Source organism: Panthera tigris, chromosome A2, assembly GCF_018350195.1.
Source record: "Panthera tigris isolate Pti1 chromosome A2, P.tigris_Pti1_mat1.1, whole genome shotgun sequence".
In the NCBI taxonomy this organism is placed as follows: Eukaryota; Metazoa; Chordata; class Mammalia; order Carnivora; family Felidae; genus Panthera; species Panthera tigris.
In genome coordinates, this window is record NC_056661.1 from 77,915,747 (window position 1) to 77,940,771 (window position 25,025).

The 25,025-nt window shown below is 38.7% G+C and overlaps 1 protein-coding gene across 1 annotated transcript; it reads left to right on the plus strand.

The window, feature by feature from the left end:
- Positions 1–460: 460 nt before the first annotated feature.
- Positions 461–24,144, plus strand: SYPL1 (synaptophysin like 1). The gene is made up of 6 exons (XM_042964528.1): positions 461–572; positions 824–895; positions 14,058–14,179; positions 15,402–15,609; positions 20,806–20,991; positions 22,697–24,144. The coding sequence occupies exons 1-6, from the start codon at positions 522–524 to the stop codon at positions 22,829–22,831; spliced, it is 774 nt and encodes a 257-aa protein (XP_042820462.1). The 5' UTR covers positions 461–521; the 3' UTR covers positions 22,832–24,144.
- Positions 24,145–25,025: the final 881 nt, after the last annotated feature.

The window sequence follows — 25,025 nt, forward strand, 5'->3', positions numbered from 1 at the left end:
GCGCACCCCAAGTGGAAGACTTGTCTTACAAGGTAGGAGGCGGGCAGGTGAGCCAGGAGGAGCCCGTCCGGCCACGTCTTTTTGAATTCGGTAAAACCTTTCTCCTACAACCTTCAAACCTGATTCCAATGATAATTTTCACAATAAACTCCATTTCCGTAAGAATGTTTGATGAATCACGCTCGAGTTGTTCTGCAACAACTTTCCACCATTTTAACAGAAGTCCCCTAATAGCCTTGAAACGTTTCTTACGTCTGTGTCAAAATTTTATAAATTCATCTATAAACTGGGAACTGAAAATCCATCTATAAATCGGGAACTGTGAACAGAAGCCGCTGGAAGAAGGCTGCGGCCGAGGAGGGTGGGAGTCTGAGAACCCCGCGCCAAGGCTCGGCTCACGGCAGCGGACCGTGCTGCGCAGGTGCGGAGGGTGGGGGTGCGGCAAGGAGGCGCGCACATGCGCGGGAGGAGACGGAGCGCCGGGGGCTGGTCATCAGAGAAGGGGGCGCGGCGTACGCAGCATGGCGTCCAACATTTACTTGGTTCGCCAGCGGATCAGCCGGCTCGGCCAGGTGGGGCCCGGGGAGGCACCTCCCCTACCCAGCCCCAGCCCACCCCTCGCCTCCCGCGGCCGCCTCTCTTCCGTCTCCGCCTCAGCGCCTCCGCCAGCGGCTCAACCGCCGCCGCCCCGCCCCGTGGCCTCCCGGGCCCGCCTCCCAGAGCCCGCCCCGCCTGCTCTTCCTCGCCGCCCGGCTCCTCGGTCTTGTCGGTCCCCCTCCTCCTCCGACCCGCGGTCCTGACTCTCTCTTCCTCCTTCCCTCAGAGGATGTCCTCCTTCCAGCTCAACCTCAACCCGCTCAAGGAGCCGCTCGGCTTCATCAAGGTCCTCGAGTGGGTGAGTGCAGCCCGCTCCGGCGAGGCCTGGAACCGCGCCGCTGTGACCGTGCCCGCGCCCGCTCTGGCCAGGCCAGCGCCCTCGGCTGGGAGGCGAGGGGCCCCGGGAGCGGGAGCGAGAGCCGGGGCGGCCGGGTCTGCGCGGGCCCCGAGGCCGCCCACCGCCCCCGGGAGGGACGGGACGGGACGGCGGGGAGGGGACGGGTACCGCGGGCTGGGCCTGCGCGGGGCGGGGACGCCGCAGTCCGCGTCGAGTCACGAGTCCCTCGGCCGCCTGGGTCCCGGGCGAAGCCGCCCTCCCACACCGAAGCTCACCCTTGGGTGCTCCCGAGGGAGTCGGAGTTCATATTTTTCTGGTTGCGCTGCTTCCCGCAAGGGAAAAGAAAACTTCCTGTTGCGGTCTAACCGAAACCTGGTGGGTCGGAGTCGCGCCCCGGCCGGCGCTGCCTTCTGCGTGTCCGGTGGAAAGGGCCAGCCCGTGCATTTCTGCCCGGTGCTGACTGCAGGCCGCGCTCCGTCGAAAGCTGGTTGTGCCTTCTCGAAGTGATTGGACGAGCAATCGGTTCTTAGTTTGCTTTTGAGATGGCTCCAAGTTAAAAATGGATAAAAGTAAACTGTGGATCAGGGCAGCAGACGGAGGTGGGGGAGAAGGTCTTCTACAAAACGGGTCCAGTCAGTCCGTACCACTCAAACACAGGCTAGGAATCGCTCTCAAGTTTGTTTTAGGTACTTCCAAGTGACATCCGGCGGTCACCTCTTAGTTCTTTCCTGGGAACATTCTCAGTCATTAACATCAAAGGAGATTTATTAATTCGACCTTGGCACTGATCAGTCACTTGGAGGAGTTAGCGAATACATCAGACTCTGCACATTTGATTCTGATTTCGTGGCGTAGTACATGTTTCAGTGCTGATTTTCAGGCCTGGATTAATAGGCAGCTGGCATCTAGCCACTGCAGCCAAGTTGTTTTTATAGCCAGCAACATTTTACATCCGTAATTCTTTAACCTTATATTTTAGTGATACACTGGTGAAGAGTAAGAACTTCCAGATTCCTATGTTGAATAACTTACTGAGGATGTTTTTTAGAGTAACACAGAAACTCAAAATATGTAATGGGTACTCAAGCTGATTTTCAAAAAGTTTCCTACTTTTCCTCCAAAGTTTTACTTGTCCTCTGAAGAGTGAAATGGTGCTGATTTCACACAAATGTCTACTTTAAAGACATAAATACACACACACACTTAGGGTTCTGTAAACCTAGGTCCAGATTTAAAAAGAAAGAAAAATATTTGAGTATATAAAAATTTGAAATTGCAGGAGGAAAATCATGTTTAATTGGGCTAATCAAATATAAAGGTTAAGAAAAAGTCTTCTCTCATTGACGGCTATAAATTTATAATTAAAGTTTTCACTCGATAAATGGGGCACTTGTTTGTATTTGTGCTTGCATTATTTGTCAGTCTTTTTTTAAACCAAACAGACATAACTTTTTTCCTTAATATTTTAAAGCATTAGTGATAAGTGTATTAGTGCTCATAGGTCTGATATATTTTGAAAAATATATCCTGTTTAAGCTTTTTAAGGAAATAACTGCTTTCAGTTTGAACAACGTATTACACAAGATAACCTGATAAATACTTTAATAAAAGTATAGGCAAAGTGTAGTACGTGAAAGAAAGAAATCAGTTGCTTGGAGGAACTAGGGGGGATGTCATAGATGAAAGAACACTTGAAGGATGGGTACTTGTTCACTTGGTGAGGATGTGGGGAGTGGCTTTCCAAGCAAGGGGAGATATGTTCAGTGGTGTGAAAAGTTGAAGCAGCATAGCCCTATTTGAGAACTTAAAGTAGTTGGGGTTGGCTGAAATGGTACTGAAGAGGGTGTGGTTTTAGATGATTCTGAAAGGTTTATAGGGCTTACAGAGTTAGGAGTGTATCCTATGGGCCAATCCTATAGGCCAATCTTATAAGGGTTAATCTTTGATGATCTGGGTCCTTTCTTTAGGAAAATGGATATTTGTGGGGTACAGAATTTGAAGATGTTTATTGGATAGCTTCCATTTAAGCCCAGAATTTCTGCCATTTGGAATGGGGACTCAATTGAAGGGTTTTAAACAAGTGAATAATTAGATTCGCTCTTTAGAAATTCTCATTTGTAATGTAGAAAGTGGATTAGAAAGGTAATAATGGAAGGAAGGGAGACATTAAAATGTATTTGGAGGGAGGGTGAAGAAGAGGGAGGACTCGAAGATAACTGCCAAGTTTCTGACACAGTTGGTAACGGTACCCTGTCTAAGATCACTAAGGAGAAGGAGCAAATTTTTGGTTGGAGCGCAGTATACTTTTAGGTATATTGAGTTTGTGGTTTCTAGATTATATAAACAGAGTATCCTTTAAGCAGTTAGCTATATGGATATAGAGTTTGAAAGGTAAGAATGGGCTGGAGATTCAGCAGATATCTGCCAGCAAAGAAGAGAAGACATGATTAAGAACATGGAGAAAAATAACATCTTGGTCTCACTGTTAGAATCTCAAGAAAAGACTACTATTCTAACAATATCAAGAGGTGCAAGAAAGAGGTTAAGTGAAATATGGACTAAAATGCATACCTTGGTTTTGATAAGCAGGAGGCTGTTGGTGGCTTTATAAGAGTGGTGTCAGTAAATTCAGAAACCAGATGGTCCTAGGTCAAATGGATATATGGTAAGAAAGTGAAGACAGTGAAAGTGAACCACTATTTGACCTTGAAGGTGAAGAGATTTGGTGGTAACCCATTCTGAAGATGGGAAGGACTGAATGTGTTTGTGGGCTTGAGAGAAGAGACTTGTGAATAGAACTGTTGGAGCTTAAAAAACAGAGGCAGAGAGGAAATGAATGATAAAGTTCTAGAGAAGGGCCCATAGTAGGAATTTTTAAATTTGTTTTGAATGAATTGTTCAAGTTTCATAAAGCATTGATTGAGGTGTGGCTGGTTACCTCTAAAAGCAGTCAATAAATAATGATTATAAATAAATCTAAAGTTTAAAGTTTAAAAAGTTTAAAGTTGCTTTCCATCCATAAGACTAAAAGAATAATTCCCTAAATTAGCTTATCTCTAGCAAGGTTCTGGAAGATGTTAGACTAAGATATAACCTGATGAAGTGTAACTTTCAAGGGGTTAGATGCGCAGTAAATATTTACTGACAGAATAAAAATAAAATCACCAGAGCAGAAGCATTTGCACTTTGTTTCTAAACTGCAGCCACCGTGTTATATCCCTTCTCTTCCCTCCTTTTTTTTCTAATCTACCTCTGGCACCTAGTAACAGTGACCAGCAATGTCATTGTAGTTCTCTTCATGTGATATGTACTCGGTAAAAGTTGAATTTTTGTTGCACTTCTCTGGGAATAGCAGTACTTCATATGGCTATTGGAACAATTGAATTAATAAATATGTGAACAATTATAATGTACTTGAACAGTTCTTAGAAGGTTTCTCAGGACTGAGATGCTGTGTTTCTAGGAAGACGGTAGACCCAGACAGTGGAGAGAACTGAGCCCATATGACAGACATATATATCTCCTGGTCCTTCAAGATCACTAAATTCTCTATCACATATTTTAATTTTTTTTAATGTTTATTTATTTTTGAGAGAGAGAGAGACAGAGAGCATGAGTGGGGGAGGGGCAGAGAGAGGGAAACACAGAATCTGAAGCAAACTCCAGGCTCCTAGCTGTCAGCACAGTGCCGGACTTGGGGGCTGGAACGAACAAACTGTGAGATCATGACCTGAGCCGAAGTCGGACGCTTAACCAACTAAGCCACCCATATTTAAACTTTAGAAATGATGTATCATATGCTTTTCACTTGTCTGCTGTTTTCCTGCCTTTAGAAGCCTATCAAAGTGACAATATAAAATTTAAGTAAGAATAAATGCCCCATGTGTAGAAGTAGAACACAGAAGTAAAGTCAAAGATTAATTTTATCAAAGCAGCTTTTTAAAGTATTTAATATTTCTCTGGTAAATTTTAATTTGGTTCTTACTTTAAAGTCAAATATCCCTAATACTTAGACAAAAGTTTTTCATTGAAATTATTTTATTAAAATTTGAAAATATTAAACACTTTGTGTTGGACTTTGTTGCTGCTAACTTGCACAGGTGAACGCTGAACAAATATTTAGCTCTTAATGAATCTAAGTAATGTGCTTTCCTAATTCACACACACAAAATTGTGGAAGAGATACTATTTGGGGAGTATATAAGGAATTATACACTAAGTTGAATTTTAGAATTATTAACCATCTCTCAATATTTTTGTCTGTGGTGGTCAAATGTATTCTAGATGTTAACAGATATTTATTGAGTATACCTGTATGTGCCAGGGTTTTACCTGTATTTTCTCATTTAATCTTCTGATCACCTGTGACAGTCTGTTCTTAGTCATTTTGCTAACTTACCTTTGTGTTTCTAACTGGTCTTTCAATAAATTAATAAATGGATTACCAAAAATTTCAGGCTTAAACACAAAAGCCTAAGTTATCTGAAGTGAATTTTTTTCTTGTTTGTTAGATGTATGTTTATAATAAGATGTTAGGAGTTGAAAGTAAAATGTTCTTGATTCTTTTATCAAGTTTGAATGTTTTTTTCTGATTTTATACATAAAATTAACGAGCAAACTCAAAAGACACTTAAAAACATTACTTGGGGACAAATTATGATCCAAGAAAATTAGTGTGAAAAGCAGTAAATACGAAAATCTATAATTCTTTAAGTTGCATATATCAATTTGTTTAAACAACAAACTTTCAAATACACACAGTAGTTTATGTAAAATACTTAAAATTTAGCCATCCTAAGTAAATTATAAAATTTTCGCAAACAGTGGCCATGTTTTATCCTAACTTAATGGTTCAAAAATAGCACAGAGAAGCACCCTAGAAAATACAAATTACTTGTATCGCACAGTGTGGGGGACGGGGCATATATAGACTGCTGCCTCATCCATTTGCTTAATTTTTACATTTTTAGGCTATCTGTTGGTAAGAGACTACCTTTCAGGAAACTTCCCTTTCTCCTAGCCTTGCCATTTGTGTTCACTCCCCTCACCCTATTATAGAAAGGGAAAAAGGATTTCAAATAACGTTTTATGCCCAGCAGGAGACTCTGCACTTAAAGCTTGTTCATAGACTTACAGACTCACCCCTATGTCTCTGTTCTCTGTTTGTTCTACCTGATTCTCACTTATTTACCATGAGAAGCCTTGAAGGGTAGATCGAATGTCATTGTCACAACGTATGTATGCTTTAAGTGCTTTGAGAATACACAAACACACATAACGCATTCACTCCACACATACAAATAGCACTCTGCTAAAATGTAAAAGGGAAAATTAAGAGAACAGAGCAGTCCTCTAATACAATGGTTCTCATAAACTTTGGTCTCAGAACCCCTTTATGCTCCTAAATATTGAGGACCTCAAAGCGCTTTTGTGTCTATTGATATTTGCCACATCACAAATTCAAGCAGAGGCTTTTAAGGGAACGTTTATTTATTTTAAAACACAGTAATAAGTCACTTGAAAGTTTGAATTACACCTATGGCAACAAATACTACCAGTTTTCCTTGAAGTAAAAGGCTCACTTCATTCATTTTTGAGAAAAATAACTGCCAGGTAGCAATGTCTGAATGACTTTTTTTGTCTTTCAGGTAAAAATGGTATTTCATGAAAAAAATCCCAACTAGTTCAGCATATAACTCAGTTATTTAAATGCTTTCCCTGGAGACAACCATAATGTGTAGTTAAAGTGTTTGCACATCCTATTTCATCAAACAGAATATTAAGAAGATTCAAGGGTTGGTGGGGATTTAATCAAAATTACAATTTTTGCTGCTTCATCAAAGACATTCTTAAGTAAAACTGGCTTTTTGTTGTTTTTGTTCTGTAAACTCATGGCAATGAAAGATATTTTCAACATATAATAGTTAGGAGTTAGCAAAAGATTTCTGTTTATTTCACCAGGAACTCCAGTATACTTCTCATGATCCAGATTCTTAAGGGTTATAGAACTGTGCTAGCAGGCTGTTTAGAACTTTCTATGATTGTACTTTACAAGCAGATGGACATCTTAAGAAGAGTGTAACTGGCTTCACTCCTCGGTGTACAGTGGGAATAAACTGAAATGGCAGCATCGGTAACAAAACTTTTTAAAAAGGAATGTTTTTAGTAAATGCATCAAGACTTTAACTCATAAAAATCAATACTTTGGTGCTAGGCATCTAATTGTACTGACTGTAAAGGCAAACATGATATACATGATACTCATATACAATATACTTTTAGGTCTATTTCTTTTTTTTTTTAGGTCTATTTCTGAAGATTTCAGTTATAGCATTTTCTTAGACTGAACTTTGGACAGAAAGAAGTTTAAGTAGATGACATCAGATTAATGATGAAACCAAGTAGCAGCCAGGACCCTGCAACTAGAAATTTGTAAAAAACACCCATACATAGATGAGTACCAGTGTTCCCAATAGAAGCCTCAGTGAGCTGAGCAAGGTCTAGAAATAAGTCTAGGACTGGCACTCTGCTTACAGGCTATAAATAACTCCTTGAAAATACCAGGGGTCTCCAAACTTATTTTTGTCATGAATTCCTATCTGTAAAATTTTGTGCATGAAGTCCGAGTGTGCATCTATAACTTAGATGCATATTTTACTTTATCAGTATCTGAAGGCATATTATGTCATTCATATTTTTAAATCCTTGTTTTGGATGTGTGTGTGTGGGGGGGGTGTGGGTGTGTGGGTGTGTGTAGTGATCTTCTTGTGATCTGATTAAGTAGAATCTATTTTTACCTTGGAATGTAGCTGATGAATATAGCTCATACAAGGGGTTAATGCTTCTATTTTCTCTTTTGGACATGAATTTTTGTGTCATTAGTCTGTAATTTATATGAAGATGTTTTTAAGCTACTACTGGTCTATTTTTGTGAAGGTTGGTTTGGTTAAAATTCTATAATCGATTCCATAAATCCACTTAGCCAGGCATCCTCACCTTGTGCTACATGAACACTAGAAGGGAAAGAATAGGTGAAGGCATCACTGCCCTCACATGGTGGGACTCCTCTCACCTTCAGGATACCTAACATACTGTACTGGCATGCGACTCGGACCTACAGATCCAGCATGGGTTTCAGGGTTATATTAATTTCAATAAAATTGTAATTCTGTGTTTAAGTCTAAAAGTAAATATAAGTAGAAGTTCAAATATTTTCTTCCGGTATACCGATTAATCGACCACTGCAGTCTATTTTGGAGAGTCCTGTTCTAGAGGACAGGCTGAAAGTTCACTCCAAAGTTACAAACCTCAGTGAAGGATCTGCCATGTGTCTAGTACCAGTCTGGTGGGCAGAGAATTAAGTGGTGTTGTGTCTTTGGCAGCTTGAGGCTGTCATAATGAATGTGGAGCCTTTTGGCCTGAAGAGAAGCTTGCTGTCATCCTGTCCCTAGATTCTCGCTAGTTTCTCTACAGATGGGTTTTCATGTCAGCAGTTTTAGCCGTTCTTCATGGGATAGAGAGGAATGGGAAAATGAGTTTTATAAGTGGTAAGGAAGTAGAAATCAGCATTCCAGTACCCCTCATTTAGACTAGGGGTGCAGACTGAAGTGCACATGGGAACCACCCTTCCAGAGTGAGCAAGTAGGACAAGATGTCTGGAGGAAAAACAATAGTATATAATCTCATTGATTCCTGGTAACTGACATGCATCCTGAGGATTGTTGGAACAGTAGAGAGTGGCAGCAGCCTGGAAAAAACACAGGTTCTTAATGTGTCATCTGTCACTCAGTTCCACGTGGTTGTTGCTTTATGGGATATCGGTCTGATGCTGCCATATTTTCCCCACAGTAAGGCAAAGCAGGAAATCCAAATTTTTATGTGCCGTATGCTGTTATTAAAATACAACAAATTCACCTTTTTTTATGAATTCTGCAGAAGTATCTGCAGGCCAGGTTTCGTCATGGGCTGCTAGTATATAATTTTGAATCTAAATCAGAACAGCAGTAGAATATAGAGAGAAGTGAGATTGTCATATAATTTATCTTCAGGTTGTTTTGTACTTTATCTAATAAAGTGTGTATCTTGTCCTTTTTTTCCTGTAAGATAAAGACCAGAATTGCAAACATGACATTTATCCTTATAACAAAAATACAGCTTTGAAATGATGGTTATGTAAGACTTAAAATGTTTTATTTGTAGATTATTGGAAATCGATTTTTTCCTTTAATTAAGCAGTTATTTAATGAGCATGTGCTATGTGCCAGACCTTCTGCTGGGTGGGCACCAAAAATCCTGAGTAAGACCAAATGCACAGACGTGACAGTCAGCCAAGGGACAGGAAAAGGCAATAGGGTTAAGAGCGGTCAGCTTTAGTACAGTATGCCATTTATTTACTAACTTTTGTATTTAATGAGAAACTAGTTCTTACTATTTTTGTTTTGGGTTTTTAAATAAGGCAAGACACAAGAAAAGTGCCTATAGTCGAGCTAATGAAGTCTTGGTGGCCCAGGAGACTGAATAGTTCTACCATAAGAAATTGGGTAGGGCTTTAAAGGTGAGCTTGTCAGAGAACAGATTTAGGGGTGAGACAATTCCTGGCAGGTGAAATAAATACATGACGGGTTTCAGGGGTGGTAGTAGTACAGTGTAACAGAGTCTTAACAGTACCTGGCAGGGAAATAGAGCCTATAAACCTAGAAAGATGAGGTCGAGGCTATCTCAGCCATGCCTCTTAGGCCAAATTAAGAGTTTGGGCTTTTTTCTTTTCTTAAATTTAGTTCTGGAGAGCCATTAAGAAAATGCCTTTAGGGGCGCCTGGGTGGCGCAGTCGGTTAAGCGTCCGACTTCAGCCAGGTCACGATCTCACGGTCTGTGAGTTCGAGCCCCGCGTCAGGCTCTGGGCTGATGGCTCGGAGCCTGGAGCCTGTTTCCGATTCTGTGTCTCCCTCTCTCTCTGCCCCTCCCCCATTCATGCTCTGTCTCTCTCTGTCCCAAAAATAAATAATAAACGTTGAAAAAAAAATTTAAAAAAAAAAAAAAAAAAGAAAATGCCTTTAAACAGGGGAGTAATGTGACCAGATCTTTATTTCAGATCAGCGTGACATCGCTCTAAAGCACCTGTCCAGTAGAAGCACGATGCAAACTACAAATGCAAGCCACATAATAATTTTAAGTGTGCTACTAGCCACACTAAAATAGTGAAAAGAAACAGCTGAAATTAATTTTAAAAATATATTTTATTTATAAAGCCAAATATTTTCAGTAAGTAATCAATATAAACAACGATGAACTATTTTACCTTTTTATGCTAAATCTTTGTAATTCATTGTCTAATTTACACTTATAGCTGTCTTAATTGGGAAAGCCATTTTTATTTTTCGTTTGTTTATTTGCTTGTTTATTTATTTTCAGTTTACTGTTTTGAGTGAGAGGGCGCGAGCTGGGGAGGGGCACAGGAAGAGGGAGGGAGAGAGAATCCCAAGGAGGCTCCACACTGTCAGCGCAGAGCCTGATGCAGGGCTCAAACTCAGGAACTGTGAGATCATGACCTGAGCCGAAATCAGAGTCAGACGCTTCACTGGCTGAGCCACCCCCAGACAAGCCATTTTTAAAGTGCTCGAGAGGCACACGAGCCCATGCTACGGAAGAGATAGAAATGAGAGGAAGTGTCTGTTGGGTTAGTCCCTGTGAAAAACAGTGAGGGCCTGAACAAAAATAGTGGCAGGAGTGGTGTAGACAAGTAACGAAAGCTTTTAAAAGAATGGCATCATACTGTGTGAAATCTTAGGCAACTTTTCCCCCCATTCAGCGTTAGGTTTCTAGGATTCATCCATATTGACATGGACAGCTATAGTTCATGTATTTTTATTGCTATTAAACTTTCCATTATAACTTGATACTTTATTTCATCCCTTTTCCTGTTGCTTCCACTCTTTATATGTATTTTGATATGTAAGCAGTGTCGCCGTGAACATTGTTGTGCATGTCCTGTAGTACACATGGGTAAGAATTTCTCTTAGATCTGTGTACTGGTTGATCCTAATGCTTTGTGACATTATTGCAAATACTTTCACCTGGTTTGTAGCTTGTTTTACATTCGGAGCTGACTTTTGATTTCAAAACTTTCTTTTTCTGTAGTTGAATTTAACAATCTTTAATGGTTAGTGTGTGGTTTTTAATCTTAAGAACTTTTTTTTCTCTCTGGTCACAGATGTTCTTTTATATTATCTTTAAAATTTTTAAGGGGAATTTTACATTTTACATTTGTCTTTAGCCCATCCGGACCATTTATTGAAGTCCTCCTTTATATTAGTTGTCTGTTGCTACCCACCGTAGCACTTAAAACCGCAGACATTTATTATCTCAGAATTTCTGTGGGTCAGGAACCTGAGAGTGGCTTAGTCTGGGGGATTCCAGCTTAGGGTCTCCCAGGTTGCAGTCAAGCTGTTGGCTAGGGTTGAGTTCTCTCAAGTGTCCAGCCCACTCACGTGGCTGTCGGCAAGCCTCAGGTGACACACTTCCAGCGTCGCTTACCTGGTGGCTGATAGTCCTTGGTTCCTCATCACAAGAGTCTCTAAGTTGCCTAAGAATCCTTCCAGCATGGCTGCTGGCTTCCCCCAGAACCAATGATTCAAGAGAGTGAGAACGGAAGACAGAAATTGTAGACTCTTTATTACTTCCCATTCCATTATTTGACATCCCATTCCTTCTACCATATTCAGTTTACTAGAAGCAAGTTACTATGTCCAGTCCACATTTAAAGGGAAGAAAATTAATCTTTACCTCTTGAGGGAGGAGCATCAGAGTTTGTGGACATATCTTTAAAACCACCACACTCCTTTCCTTGGTGATCTGCAGCGCCAGCTTTGTTAGATATAATTTATCTAGTTACACACAAGTCTCTTTCTGGCCTCTTTATTGTTCCATTGGTTAAATTTGTATATCCTGTTTCTTTTTTATAATCCTAAATGGTTATATGCCCAGTTTTCTGGTCTTCTGCTTTCAGTCTGTATTCATGTACATTTATGGGTAGAGAGTATCCATTTTTCTGTCTTAACCTGTGAACTCTTAACGGAAGACTCCAAACTCTCTGTTGGACATTACCTCAGACTTTTCCTATCTGTAACCAGATTTCTTTTCATGTATCTTTTTTACAGAAAAGAAGAAATCTCTTGATAGTTATGATCCTGGTTATGACCTGGTTGTAGGCCCTGTATTAATCCGTGAGAGGCATTATATCAGTGTTTAACAGTGTAGGCTTCTGCCCTGAATTTTAGCTATTTGCTAGATGAGTGTCACCTTGAGTAAAACAAGGTCTCTGCCCTCTTTGAGTTTATATTCTAGTGAAAAATGGACAAATACTTAAGTACTATCAGGCACTGGTAATTACAATGGCAGAAAAATAGAGCAGCGTGAATAAAGGGAATAAGTAGCGTGGGTTGGGACATTCTCGCTTGATATAGTGTGGTTAGGAAAGACGTCTCTCATGAAGTCATAGCAGAACCGGGAGCTGTCAGTAGGAAGTGAACCATATATTCCAGGCAGAGAGAATAGCCAGTGCAAAGGCTCTGTAGGAGGAGTTTACCCCTTATCGTTAAGGAATAGCACGGAGACCGTTTTGTGTAGAGAGATTTGGCAAGGGGAAAAGTAGCCACATGTGATCAGAATTATTAAGGGAGGAAAGGATCTTGTAGACCATTAAATGAACTTTGGTTTTTATTCAGAGAGAACTCAGAAGCCACTGGACAGTTTTGAACAAAGGATAAAGTTTTCTGCCTTGTATTTTTAAAAGATCACCCTGGTTGATATATTGCCAGTAGACTGAAGGAGAGACAAGGACAGAAGCAGGAGGATTATTTAGAAGGCTGTTAGAGTATAATTCAGGCAAGAGGTAGTAACGGTGGTTTAGATCAGGATGCTGTGATCACATTCCAAATACGTTTTTTAAATAGAGCCATCAGAATTTGCTGACGGATTGAACTTTTGGCCACTACACCATATGTGGGTTATTTGTTTTGTAGAAAATTTAGAAGCTTCAAACAGAAAAAGGAATTATTTTTATCTTCTCTTCAGAAGTGACCACTGTAGGGGCACCTGGGTGGCTCAGTCGGTTAAACATCCGACTTCGGCTCAGGTTATGATCTCACAGTTCGTGAGTTCGAGCCCCGTGTCGGGCTCTGTGCTGACAGCTCAGAGCCTGAAGCCTACTTCTGATTCTGTGTCTCCCTCTCTCTCTGCCCCCACCCCACTCGCACTCTGTCTCTCTCTGTCTCTCAAAAATGAATAAATGTTTAAGAAAAAAAAATTTTTTTAAAGAAGTAACCACTGTTAAAATTTTGATGTATGTTTTTGTAGTTTGTATAATATGCATAGGTGTAGACACATGCACAGTGCATGTGCAAACAAACTTTTTGGGCTCAGATTCACTACCCCAAGATCAAGAGTCACACATTTTACTAACTGAGCCAACCAGGCACCCCATAAACCTACTTTATATGTAGTGATTATTTTTCAGTATCATTGAATATTCCCCAACATTTTAATGACTGCATAATGTTCTGTCTTGTGAATGAATTACAGTTTATTTGATTCCATATCAGCATTTAGGATGCTTCCAGTTTTTTCCTGTTATGTATAGCATTGGACAGAGCATCATTACCTTCTTGTAAGTATATGCATGATCAGGAAAACAAATTTCCAAGAACTTTTTGAGACCTGGAAATACTCAAAAATGAAGTCGTACAAGCTGATGAAATAGCATCTCCTCGTCGCTTACCACTCTCTTGGCTTTACAGTTACCATTAGGTTCCAAATAAAAATGCCTCCAATTCACCCCTTTTGATTTTGATTCTAAAATACAACTTCCTCTGAATTTCATACTAATGTTTAGTAGGTACACTGAAGTAGGAGCAAAAGAATTATATGGGCTGGTGTACTAACTTCTTGTTGACAATTGCAAATAAACTTTTTAAATGTTTTTCCCTGTCTATATTTAATTTGTAATGAAGAATTTCTGGAATGCTAGTGAGCCAGTTTCTAATAATCAACATATTTAAAGTTTTAATGACCCATGTTTTGGGTACAGTAATGCTTCTTCCCCTTTTTTTGGTCTCACTTTGTATAGATTGCTTCTATCTTTGCTTTTGCCACCTGTGGAGGTTTTAAGGGCAAAACAGAAATTCAACTGACTTGTCATAAAGGTAATGAAAATAAAACGATTACAGCTGCTTTTGCCTATCCATTCAGGTAAGATATTTGTTTGTTTTTATGGTTAACAGCTCTTTTTACTTCATGTTGATTCTTTAAGGTTTCCAGCAATTTATTGATCTTGGGGAGTACAAAATTTGAAATTGCACGCCTGCTTCGTTTGTAAGTGGTGATCATTGCTACACAGGCTGTGGTACATAGACCAGTGCCTGTTTGCAAACTGTCTTCCTGGCCTGTGATGAAGTATAGAAAATGAGAGTAAGCATTTAGAAACTTTTATATGACCTTCCCTTGACATTTTACTCTGTCATCCCACGATAGATTGCTCCGTCACCTTTGTGTGAGAAGCAAACACAACTTAAGAAAATTCCGAATTTTTCATGTATTTGCAATTCCTAAATAATAGTATTCTTTATATAATTTTAAGACACGTACTCAATGTAAAGTGAGGAGTTTCTATGTTTCTTTATTTTCTTACTCTCCAAGTAAAATTAATATTTTGTTGTGAATTCTTCTGTTGAAAGTGTTTATTGAATACGTCTTATGTTTAAACCATGGTGTAAATCTTCCGTCTACTACTTACTTGACATTTCTAAGACTCAAGATTTCTATCCATTGAGTTGGAATCTTACCTTGTAAAGTTGTTTTGATGATTAAATAAAACCTTACACTAAAAATAGGTCAAATAGCAAGGGCCTGGTCATCAATCATTGTCTCTCCATCTCCCAACTCTTCTCTTATAAAGCTGCTATATGAGGAACTGTTACGGCATCTTTAGTGATAAATGCTTTTGCAGTTTATAGATAAGGAAATGTAAAAGCAATCTAAAGTTAGCAGCTAATTAATCTAGGGTTAAAATGTGAATCATAATTGGCTCTCCTGGTGCCAGTTACACAGACTCTGCCTCCTGTAGTGGTGTATCATGTCTCAAATTGCAAACTGTTTTCTATTAGCTCTCTTAATCTGCCAAATTTGTATTGCAGGAAGATAGTGTCTGAGTGTGAAGTGTTTAATGCAGTCTGTATTCAGTCTATCATAAACCAATGACCAGGCATAATTTGTAATTTAGGTACATTTCTTAGGAAGTTTTTAATTTAAATATTTGAATTTTCCTCTCTTCTTCCCCAAAGGAAAATACATTTTTGTGATACATTTTGGGAGTGTTTTTGAAATGTCATTTCAATATTCTGCCTATGTATTTCTGTCTTTGTTGGGAGAATCTGAATAATTCACAAATTTATTTGAGCCTTTTTTTTAATAGGTTGAATGAAGCATCATTTGATGCAATTCCAGATGCAAACGTGTGTGATATAAATTGGAAAAATTATGTCCTTATTGGAGATTACTCTTCTTCTGCACAATTCTACGTTACATTTGCAGTCTTTGTCTTCCTGTACTGCTTAGCTGCCCTTCTGCTCTATGTTGGTTATACGAACCTATATCGGGATAGTCGAAAACTTCCCATGATTGTAAGTAATCACTTTATTTTTATACAAAAATCATCTGTATGAGATAAGCATACATCATATTTGGAGTCAAATAAAGGTTTTCTTACACTGGAAATGAAAGTTCTCGGTTTAACCCAGTTCAGCATACTTTGATTTGTGTGAACATGAGATTCAGCTTTCTCTGGTTGTCACATTGAACCCAACTCTTGGAGCGTATTTGCAGCACTTTCTCCGTACTCCGGGGAATACAGAGGTCTGTTTATTTCTAACTCGACTTTAACATGAAAGATCTCAAATATATAGAGCATATTAGGTTGCAAGTAGTAGAGAAATTAAGTGAAAATTAATGCCTTTGATTTGAGGGATTGCTGACCATACCAGTAGTCTCATGACTGTGTTCCTACTTCTTATTTTTTTCCTCTCTTTTCAAAGACCCCCTTTATCCCTCTACAATGTTTTATTGAACTTAGTAGTCTATATCAGAAATCAGCAAACTGTGGCCCATAGCCACATCTGACTCTTTTTTTTTTTTAATAAAGTTTTTTTGTAACACAGCCATACCCAAACATTTACATACTGTCTATAACTGCTTTCATGTCACAGTGGCAGAGTTATATAGTTGTAAGAGAGACCAAAAATATCTACTCTCTGGCCCATTTCAGGAAAAGTTTGCTGACTCCTTGTCTGTATTCCTAAATTCCTTCATTTAAAATCTGACCCAGATAATTCTATAAGAATAGGGAATTCAGCATTAGTGATGTTCATGCTAATTTTGAATCTTGGAGATGGCAACAAAGGATTTGGATTTGAAGTCCTAACACCATTTTTTGGCTTCAGAGTCTACTGAGCTAGAAATAAAAATAGTCTCTGAGATTTAGGTAGTAGAATCTTTGGATTATTGGTACAGATGCAGAGATAAGCCATGGTTTTAAGCTAGGCATCCACAACAAAAGAATAACTACAAAGTCAGTGTTAGTGTTATTTACTTCAACAGAGAACAGAGGTGTTTTTGTGATACTGGTCATTTATATCTTGAGAAAACACTGTCATCTGCTAATTATTTGTGAAGTTACTTTAAGGGAAAGACTGAGTAAAGAAATTATTAAATAAGATAACAGGTTTTATTTGTTATTTATTTTTAATTTTTGCTGCCTGGATCATAGGAATGCAAATGGTAAGTAAGGAAAGAAACAGTCTGTTAAAATTCTTATCTATTTGGTTTCTTATATTTGAGAAGAGATTCTTAATCCTCATGTTTTCGTAAAATATTTTCTTGGATATCTTTCAAAAAGATAGACATGAACTATTGTAATTTGCAGTGCTTAATCAATAGAAATTACATATTAAGAATCTGTGACTTCCCAGGGTGCCTGGGTGATTCAGTTGGTTAAGGGTCAGACTCTTGGTTTCGGCTGAGTTCATGATCTTTCTCGAGACATAAAAAGGAATTATGAAAGGGACGCCTGGGTGGCTCAGTCGGTTAAGCATCCAACTTTGGCTCAGGTCATGATCTCGCAGTTTGTGAGTAGGAGCCCCACGTTGGGCTCTGTGCTGACAGCTCAGAGCCTGGAGTCTGCTTCTGATTCTGTGTCTCCCTCTCTCTCTGCCCCTCCTCCACTTGTGTTCTGTCTCTCTCTGCATCTCAAAAGTAAATAAACATAATAAAAAAATTTTTTTAAAGGAGTTGTGATGATCATAGAGATATTATATCTTGTTAAAATTCCTTTTTTTTTTTTTAAAGTTTATTTATTTTGGGAGAGAGCAAGTGAGGGTGAGCAGGGGAGGGGCAGAAAGAGAGAGGAAGAGAGAGAATCTCAAGCAGGCTCAGCATTGTCAGTGTGGAGCCTGATATGGGGCTCAATCTCATGAGGTATGAGATCATGATCTGAGCTGAAATCAAGAGCCATGTGCTTAACTGACTAAGCCACCAGGCACCCTAGTTAAAATTCTTTTTTTTTTTTAAGTTTATTTATTTTGAGAGAGAGCACGAGAGTGAGAGCAAGCACGAGTGGGGGAGGGGCAGAGAGCGAAGGAGAGAGAGAATCCCAAGCAGGCTCCACTCTGTCAGCACAGAGCCTGAAGCAAGGCTCAGTCTCACGAACCATGAGATCATGACCTGAGCTGAGATCGAATCAAACACGTAACCAACTGAGCCACCCAGGTGCCCCTAAAATTCTTCATAATTTAAGTATTAAAGACATTTCTTGCCATTTTGTTATTATTCCAACAAATTTTTAACTCTAGCAAATGAGCCTTTTATTTTTCATATTTTGTTTTATGAGCTTTTAAAAATCACACTTTCTGAAAGCAGCATCTAAATCTTTTTTGTAGAGGGTTTTTCTAATAAAAACTATAAAACTGTGATCTAGTTGCATCATTCAGAAAGCCAGAAGTAATTTTCCATCTCAGTGATCAATTAGTGGTCATAGAGAGATAATCCAGAACTAGCTATTTTAAGTGGCTTATTGTTACTGTAATATATAAAGGATGCTTCTTGTCTGTAAAAATTCAAGCTTCTAAATTAAATTTTGAATTCTACTTTTAACCATATAAATGAAAAAAGTTTTCTTGAGATAACCAAGTTTAAAATATAGCCAAATACAACATTAAGTGTTTTAAGTACTCTTTGCTAATGAGGGCATGCTTTTTTGGTGATATTCTCAATTCTCTGCTAAGGTATTTCTAGGAGCATTTCAATTGTGACTTACTCCCCTTTTTAAGTAAATGTAGCACTTTTTTGGTGTTAAATAGCAGGAGCTTAAGGGTTCTACATGCAGAGAAGCAGAAATAAAAAACGAAACCAAACAAAGATAAGTATCCCAAATCCTAAAACTCTGGTATGAATCATATCCTCCTGATTTATTGGTGGGACCAAGGCTGCCATAGGCAGTTACCAGTTGTGCACTGTAGAACTGCAGGTGCACCATTCAGATGGATTGCATCCTAAAGCCAGGGCCCTCAGAAGGACAGAAATTATCTTCAGAGGTCCACATTTCCCACCCACCCCCCCAGGTTACTTTGTGCATCATTTTCAGAAAAGTTACCTGCTTTTGAAATGTAGAATGTCATGCCAACAGCAAAGTAGATTTAAAGAGCGTAATCAGAAAAAAAAAAAAAAATCAGTGTTAGGGCATCTGGATGGCTCAGTTGGTTAAGCATCTGATTTTAGCTCAGGTCCTGATCTCACGGTTCATGAGTTCAAACCCCTCATCTGGCTCTCTGCTGTCAGCGTGATTCACTCTCTCTCCAAAATAAACAAACATTTAAAAAAGAAAAGAAAAAAATCAATGTGTCTTTTAATTAGGAATTTGGAAGGAAGAAACCTGGAAATCAAAAGGATTTGACATATATTGGGTAAAGCTATGAACTTTAGCCCAGAGAGAACTTGTTTAAGGTCTGATAACCTTAGACTATTTATCAGTTCTCCAAAAGGCATTGTATTTCTACAATGTTTCTAAGTGTTTAGAAAATGTCTATTTGGAAGGCACCTGGGGGGCTCAGTCAGTTAAGCTTCTGACTCTTGATTTTTGTCTCAGGTCATGATCTCATGGTGGTAAAATTGAGCCCCACATCAGGTTCTGCACTGGCATGGAGCCTGCTTAAGATTCTCTCTCCCTCTTCCTCTCCCTCCCTCTTTCTCTCAAAAGAAAAAAAAAGGAAAAAGAAAAAGAAAGTCTATCTGCAACAAAAGTGCAGCCAGAAGTGCAGAAGCAAAAAGGAAAGCACCCCCACGGTACAAAAAATTTAAGCTGTATTTCTGTCCTTTTTTCTTTGATCTACCTTTTTTCGAAAGAAGACCAGAAGCACTGGAAAGCTCACATGCAAAATGCAGATAAATACCTCCATCCTTGTAAAATTAGTCATTGTTTTTGGTTCTCTCATCACAAGGCATTTACTCCTTGCCATCCTGACCTGGTGGACAGGCTATATATAGTAGTTTCTGTATGTTGGGAGTGGTTACTGGTGTGCAGTCTAAATAAATGACTACAAGCTGGTTGGGAAAAGTAATTAAAAACTAATCAGGTTGACGTGAAAAACAAAACACCTCTGTGGTGGGCTCCAGAACCCATTTCTGAGCTTGTGGAGACTTTTGCTACAGATGTGAAGGAACTCTTAGCTTCAGGTGCATCGAGGTGCTAAGAATACACAACATTTGAAGATACAGATTTTACATTATTCCACTTTGGTGGTTAATTTACAAGAAAACCAAACAAGGGAGGACTTAAACTTTATATTATACAAATGCAGTCCTATTAGAAATGTAATAAGTAGCAAAGACTTTAGTAGAAAATTACTAGTGAGAAGATGTCTTGAGAGATTTTTTGTTGTTGTTGTTCTTAATATAATGAGTATCCTTAAAATTTGGGGATCACGAATTTTAAAATAAACAAATCATCCTGGATGCATGCTTTTCACCATTTCATTATCCAAATCATGGACAGCTAGATTTTTTTTTTAAGTTTTTTATTTTCATTCCAGTCTTGGAGAATTAGATTTAACTGAAGTTAGAGTTTTGCCAAAACAGTATGAGAAAGCAGGGGAAGGCGAGGAAATTGAGAGTGTGTGCAAGGGGTTGTAATGAGGGACCGTAGAATAGAAGTTAAGGGGGAAATGAGAACATGAGTAAAACTGAGAGACAGTTAAAAGTGGTGAGATCAGATTATAGGTCTCAGTGGTATCAAAGGATTTTTGCAGTTGGGATGCCTGAGGGAGTGAGCTGGAAAGAGAGGTGATGTTGGGAAGTGGGGTGAGTGAAACTGAAATTAGGGAGGGGTAGAGTGGTTTGGTGATTGACAGGGTCTGAGATATGATCCTGGGAGTGAGCGGCTTAGTTAAGGTTCTGGTGAGGGCTACGTGAAACCGATTTCTCCTGTCAAAATCTTAAGACTCCTGGGGCACCTGGGCGGCTCAGTTGGTTGAGTGTCTGAACCCTGATTTCGGCTCAGGCATGAGCCGAATGTGGGATGATGTGGGATCAAGCCCCCCATCTGGTTCCATGCTGCTTGGGATTCTCTTTCTCCCTCTGCCCCTCTCCCCTGCTTACACATGCTCTCTCTCTCAATTAAAAAAAATAAAATTAAAAATAATCTCAGACTTGTAAGGAGATGACTAAGTCTTGTTCACTGTAGTAGCTCAGGCACTGGACTAGTAATAGTAAACAGGTGTACAATGTTCACTGTGCTCTTCATTATTAACTCATACTTATTTTTGCTTTAGGACTTCGTTGTTACTCTTGTTGCCACTTTTCTGTGGTTGGTGAGCACTTCAGCCTGGGCTAAAGCTCTCACAGATATTAAAATAGCTACCGGTCCCGGTATTGTCAAGGAACTTCAGCCTTGTAACCATCAAGTGACGTGTTATTTCGGCTCTGTGACTAGTATGGGATCCCTAAATGTGTCTGTGGTATGTATGCAGTATTTGTAAGATATTTTCTTTGACTTAGAAAAATTTTACCAGTAATATAAGAAAGCAATAGTTTTTACTAAATCTCTGGATATATTGTTTTTATTTTTACTAAGCTATCAGGATCCTAGTTACCAGACAGTCTTTACCTTTGTTACGGTGAAGAAAAGTGTGTTAAGAAAACTACTACTTGCTAAACAGGTTTGAACAAGATCATGTTTGAGTCTTTTTCATTAAAATCGAGTAGGCAAGACTTCTACCTGAAGGGCACTAACACTTATAAAGACTATGTGTCAGACATTGTGCTAAGGGCGTTACATTCATCTTGTTTAAGTTATCCAATAATCCGAAGAGGAATGCGGGAGCTAGTATCATTATCTTCATTTTTACAACTGGGAGAAAAAGTAGCTCATGTCTTAATTTGCCCAAGTGACACAACTGGGAAGTTGGCCAGCCAAGGTGTCGACCACATCTGACTTTAGAGCCTGTTCTCTAATCCCACGTGCACTGGGGTCTATGAAAGTCTTACTTTCATGGTTTCTTAAATGATCTTTAAAAATTGGTGTATGTAAATTTAAATAATATTTAGTCTGCCATCTTACTAAAATACAGATAAATGTATTACTAAATACGTTGTCAATATGCTGATTATATTATGTTTAAGGAAGTCGATCTTTTCAAGAAAATATTTTTCCAGTGGATAAGTCAGCACTGCCTTGTAAAGCATTTGGGCTGAATTTTTGTGTTACAACTATGATTTAAAAGTCCCTTTTTTGCATTTATATTGACCATGATCTGAGATGAACAATTTCCAAAGTGTTTTTGTAAGCAAATATGCAAAAAATATAAAGCATTTGGCCTTCGGTAATACAATATTACTCTCAAGCTCTTTACCCCCTCTTCCATCAGAAGTCACTATTCTTATATTTATTTTAAAAAAAAAACGAAAAAAGGTTAGCTTCAGTTTATTCATCTGTGATCTTGTCAGATTTGTAACTGGGAAGACCATTTCCATTATACTGATCGCCATAGGATGTGAAGTAAAGTTCTTGTTACGTTGACCACCGTAGGATGTGAAGTAAAGTTCTTGTTACGTTGACCACCGTAGGATGTGAAGTAAAGTTCTTGTTACGTTGACCACTGTAGGATGTGAAGTAAAGTTCTTGTGTGAACGCCTTTCTCTCTGGCTGCAGCTGTTGGAGTAGGAGAGATAGTAGCAGTGGGGGAGAAAGGAGGGAAATATAAGAGTCCCAGGGGCAGTTTACAACCATTCAGGTGGAGAAAAGTGAAAGCTCCCGAGGAAAGAAGCAAGGATTCCTGCTCCTAGTCACCTTCACCTTCACCGGGAAGCGCTGAAGTCTAATGACAAAGTAGTGATAGGAGGGTCAGACATACTTTTTCTTAAACTTAATCCCATCTTTTTGGTAATGATGAGCATGGCAAGGTAAGGTTTCTTTTAGTCATGATTTCATAGGTTACAGATTTAGAGATTTTAGCTTCATTTCATTGGGAATAAGTCATTATATACTCAGATTTGGCACTGAAATGGAAAATCTTCGTTTTTTTTATTCTTTATCTGTAGTTTAAATTGTAAGTGAAATCATGGTGTTCTGCCTAGGAATGTTAAATATTCAAAGGAAAACTAAGATGGGTATAAATTTTTAAGTAGATACTAGATTTTCATGTTTATTTTTCTCTTCCTTAGATCTTTGGCTTTCTGAATATGATACTTTGGGGAGGAAATGCGTGGTTTGTGTACAAGGAGACCAGTTTACACAGTCCATCAAATACTTCTGCTTCCCACAGCCAAGGAGGTATTCCACCTCCTTCTGGAATATAATTAAAGGGAAAAATACACTGTATGAAACATATGTCTATACTTTGATCTGTTGCCAACATCTTGAGAAGCATTATTTGTTTCTAATAAAAGTAATGGCTTTTTCAATAAATTGGTGGGTTTGAAATTTTGCTGCTTTTTTATATAAAGCCTGTGCCTTTCCTAGAAATTTAAGATGTAAATGTATTCTCACATGTAAATTTGAAAATTCAGGGGCCTATTATGAGATGATACACATTTTTAAATGACTGGTTATTTCTTTACTAAGTTGTTTGCCTTCCAAAGTGTTTACACCTTAAGCCTTAACATATGTCTTCACTCAGAAAAGAGTTACATTGTCATATCATAATAGGAGGAAAATCTCTATTTGGAATATACACTACTGTAAGTTTGTACAGATCATATATCTAAGACCTGTCTTTGTTTGAGAAAGCCTTGATTACATAAATCATATTTAGAAAAAACATTTAGTTCAGAATTTGTATCTGAACATTGTTTATATGTTATGAAAAACTTTTAATTGCAAAGACTGGTTGTATGTTTTATTTCTGTTTTTCTAAGTGACCTACAGTACTTAATAGGTGTACTAAATTTGTTTTGGAAATGGGGTTTGGAAATTTCTGATAGATGTATAGCTAAGTTAGTGATTCTTTTGCATGAGGCAGAAGCTTCCATTATGCTGGTTGTTTAATAGACTTGCTATAGAAGTAGAAAGAACGTGGTTCAACTCGGGATTTTGATATGTCTGGGCATTACTCTCAGTGGTATTTGTCTGCTGTCCTTTGTTGCTCATGCCACTTAAGTGCAGGCTGAGACCTAGTCTCCTTGCAAGCAGAAAAATAAGCCACCTGTTCTTGCAGACCCTTTTATAGGGTTAAAACAATTAAGATTGCCTTTCACTTTTGAAACATTTAACCTTTAGATTCAATGAAGTTACTATTTTGAGTGTGTAGCATTGGTATTGTGAAAATAAATGCAATTTGGATTTCATGTTTCTTCATGTTCATTCTTCTTGCACAATTGGATGATTAAGGAATTATGCATCATAAACAAGAATTTAAGTGAGCTGTATTATGGGTGCACTGTCTTTGCACACACATTTGGGTATATTCTGAATGCAGGGATTATTCACATTTTGCTTTCTAATCTTTGTGTTGTACAGGGCCAGATTTCTCATTCTTACCACATGACTGTTTATATGTGAAGCACATCTTGCTGTTGCCTTATTTTTGTTGCTTTTGTTCATGGCAAGAATTGTCAGTATGAGAATGTATATCTTTTATGCAACAAACTTAATAAAGAAGTTAAAAGAAAGAGTGCACTGATTGTTATATTACAAAGAAACCTTCATCTTAAAGGCAGGAGCAACACAAAATGGAATTGATTTCCAAAGTAGGAAATAGAATATCATAATAGTTTTTTTAAATGTTTGGCAAGAGGGGCGCTTGGGTGGCTCAGTTGGTTAAGCGTCCGACTGTTATTTCAGCTCAGGTCATGATCTCACTGTTGTGAGATGGAGCCCTGCGTAGGGCTCTATGCTGGGCATGGAACCTGCTTAAGATTCTCTCTCTCCCTCTGCCCTTACCCTGCTCTCTCTCTCTCTCAAAAACAAACAAACAAACAAAAAAATTAGCAAGAAATAAAAGAGACAAAAACGATTTGGAGACCCTGGTTCTATCCTTTTTTCTTTCACTCTTGTTTAAAAAATGCTTTGTAAGTTTCAAGTTAAGTTTTCCTGATAAACTTTTTCTCATTGTCCATTATTAGGCAGCAGAGGTTCTTGATTAAGATTATATGCCCTGGAATCAAACGCCTGTAAATTTGAATCGTAGCTTCACCGCATACTAGCTAGTTAACTTTAGGCAAATTAGTTAACCTTCTGTGTGCCTTGATTTGCTTATCTGAAAAATGGGAATAAGTACTGACCTCAAAGAGTGTTCCTGAGGATGAAATAGTAAATGTAAAGTCCGTAGAACAGTGTTCAGCAGTAGGTGCCTTGTAAATGTTGGCTCTGATTACTAGCTTTTGAAAGCATCTGCTACAGTATGCCCTAGAGCTGGAGAGGGAAAGGTTGTGGTCTTGGGCACAGACGCAAGATAAGCTTCAAGATTACATGGGTCTCCCTTTATATTCCTCAAAGAGTCCTGGATGTTTGAGCATTTATTTTTCTGTTGGGTGGTGGTTGTACATAAAGTTA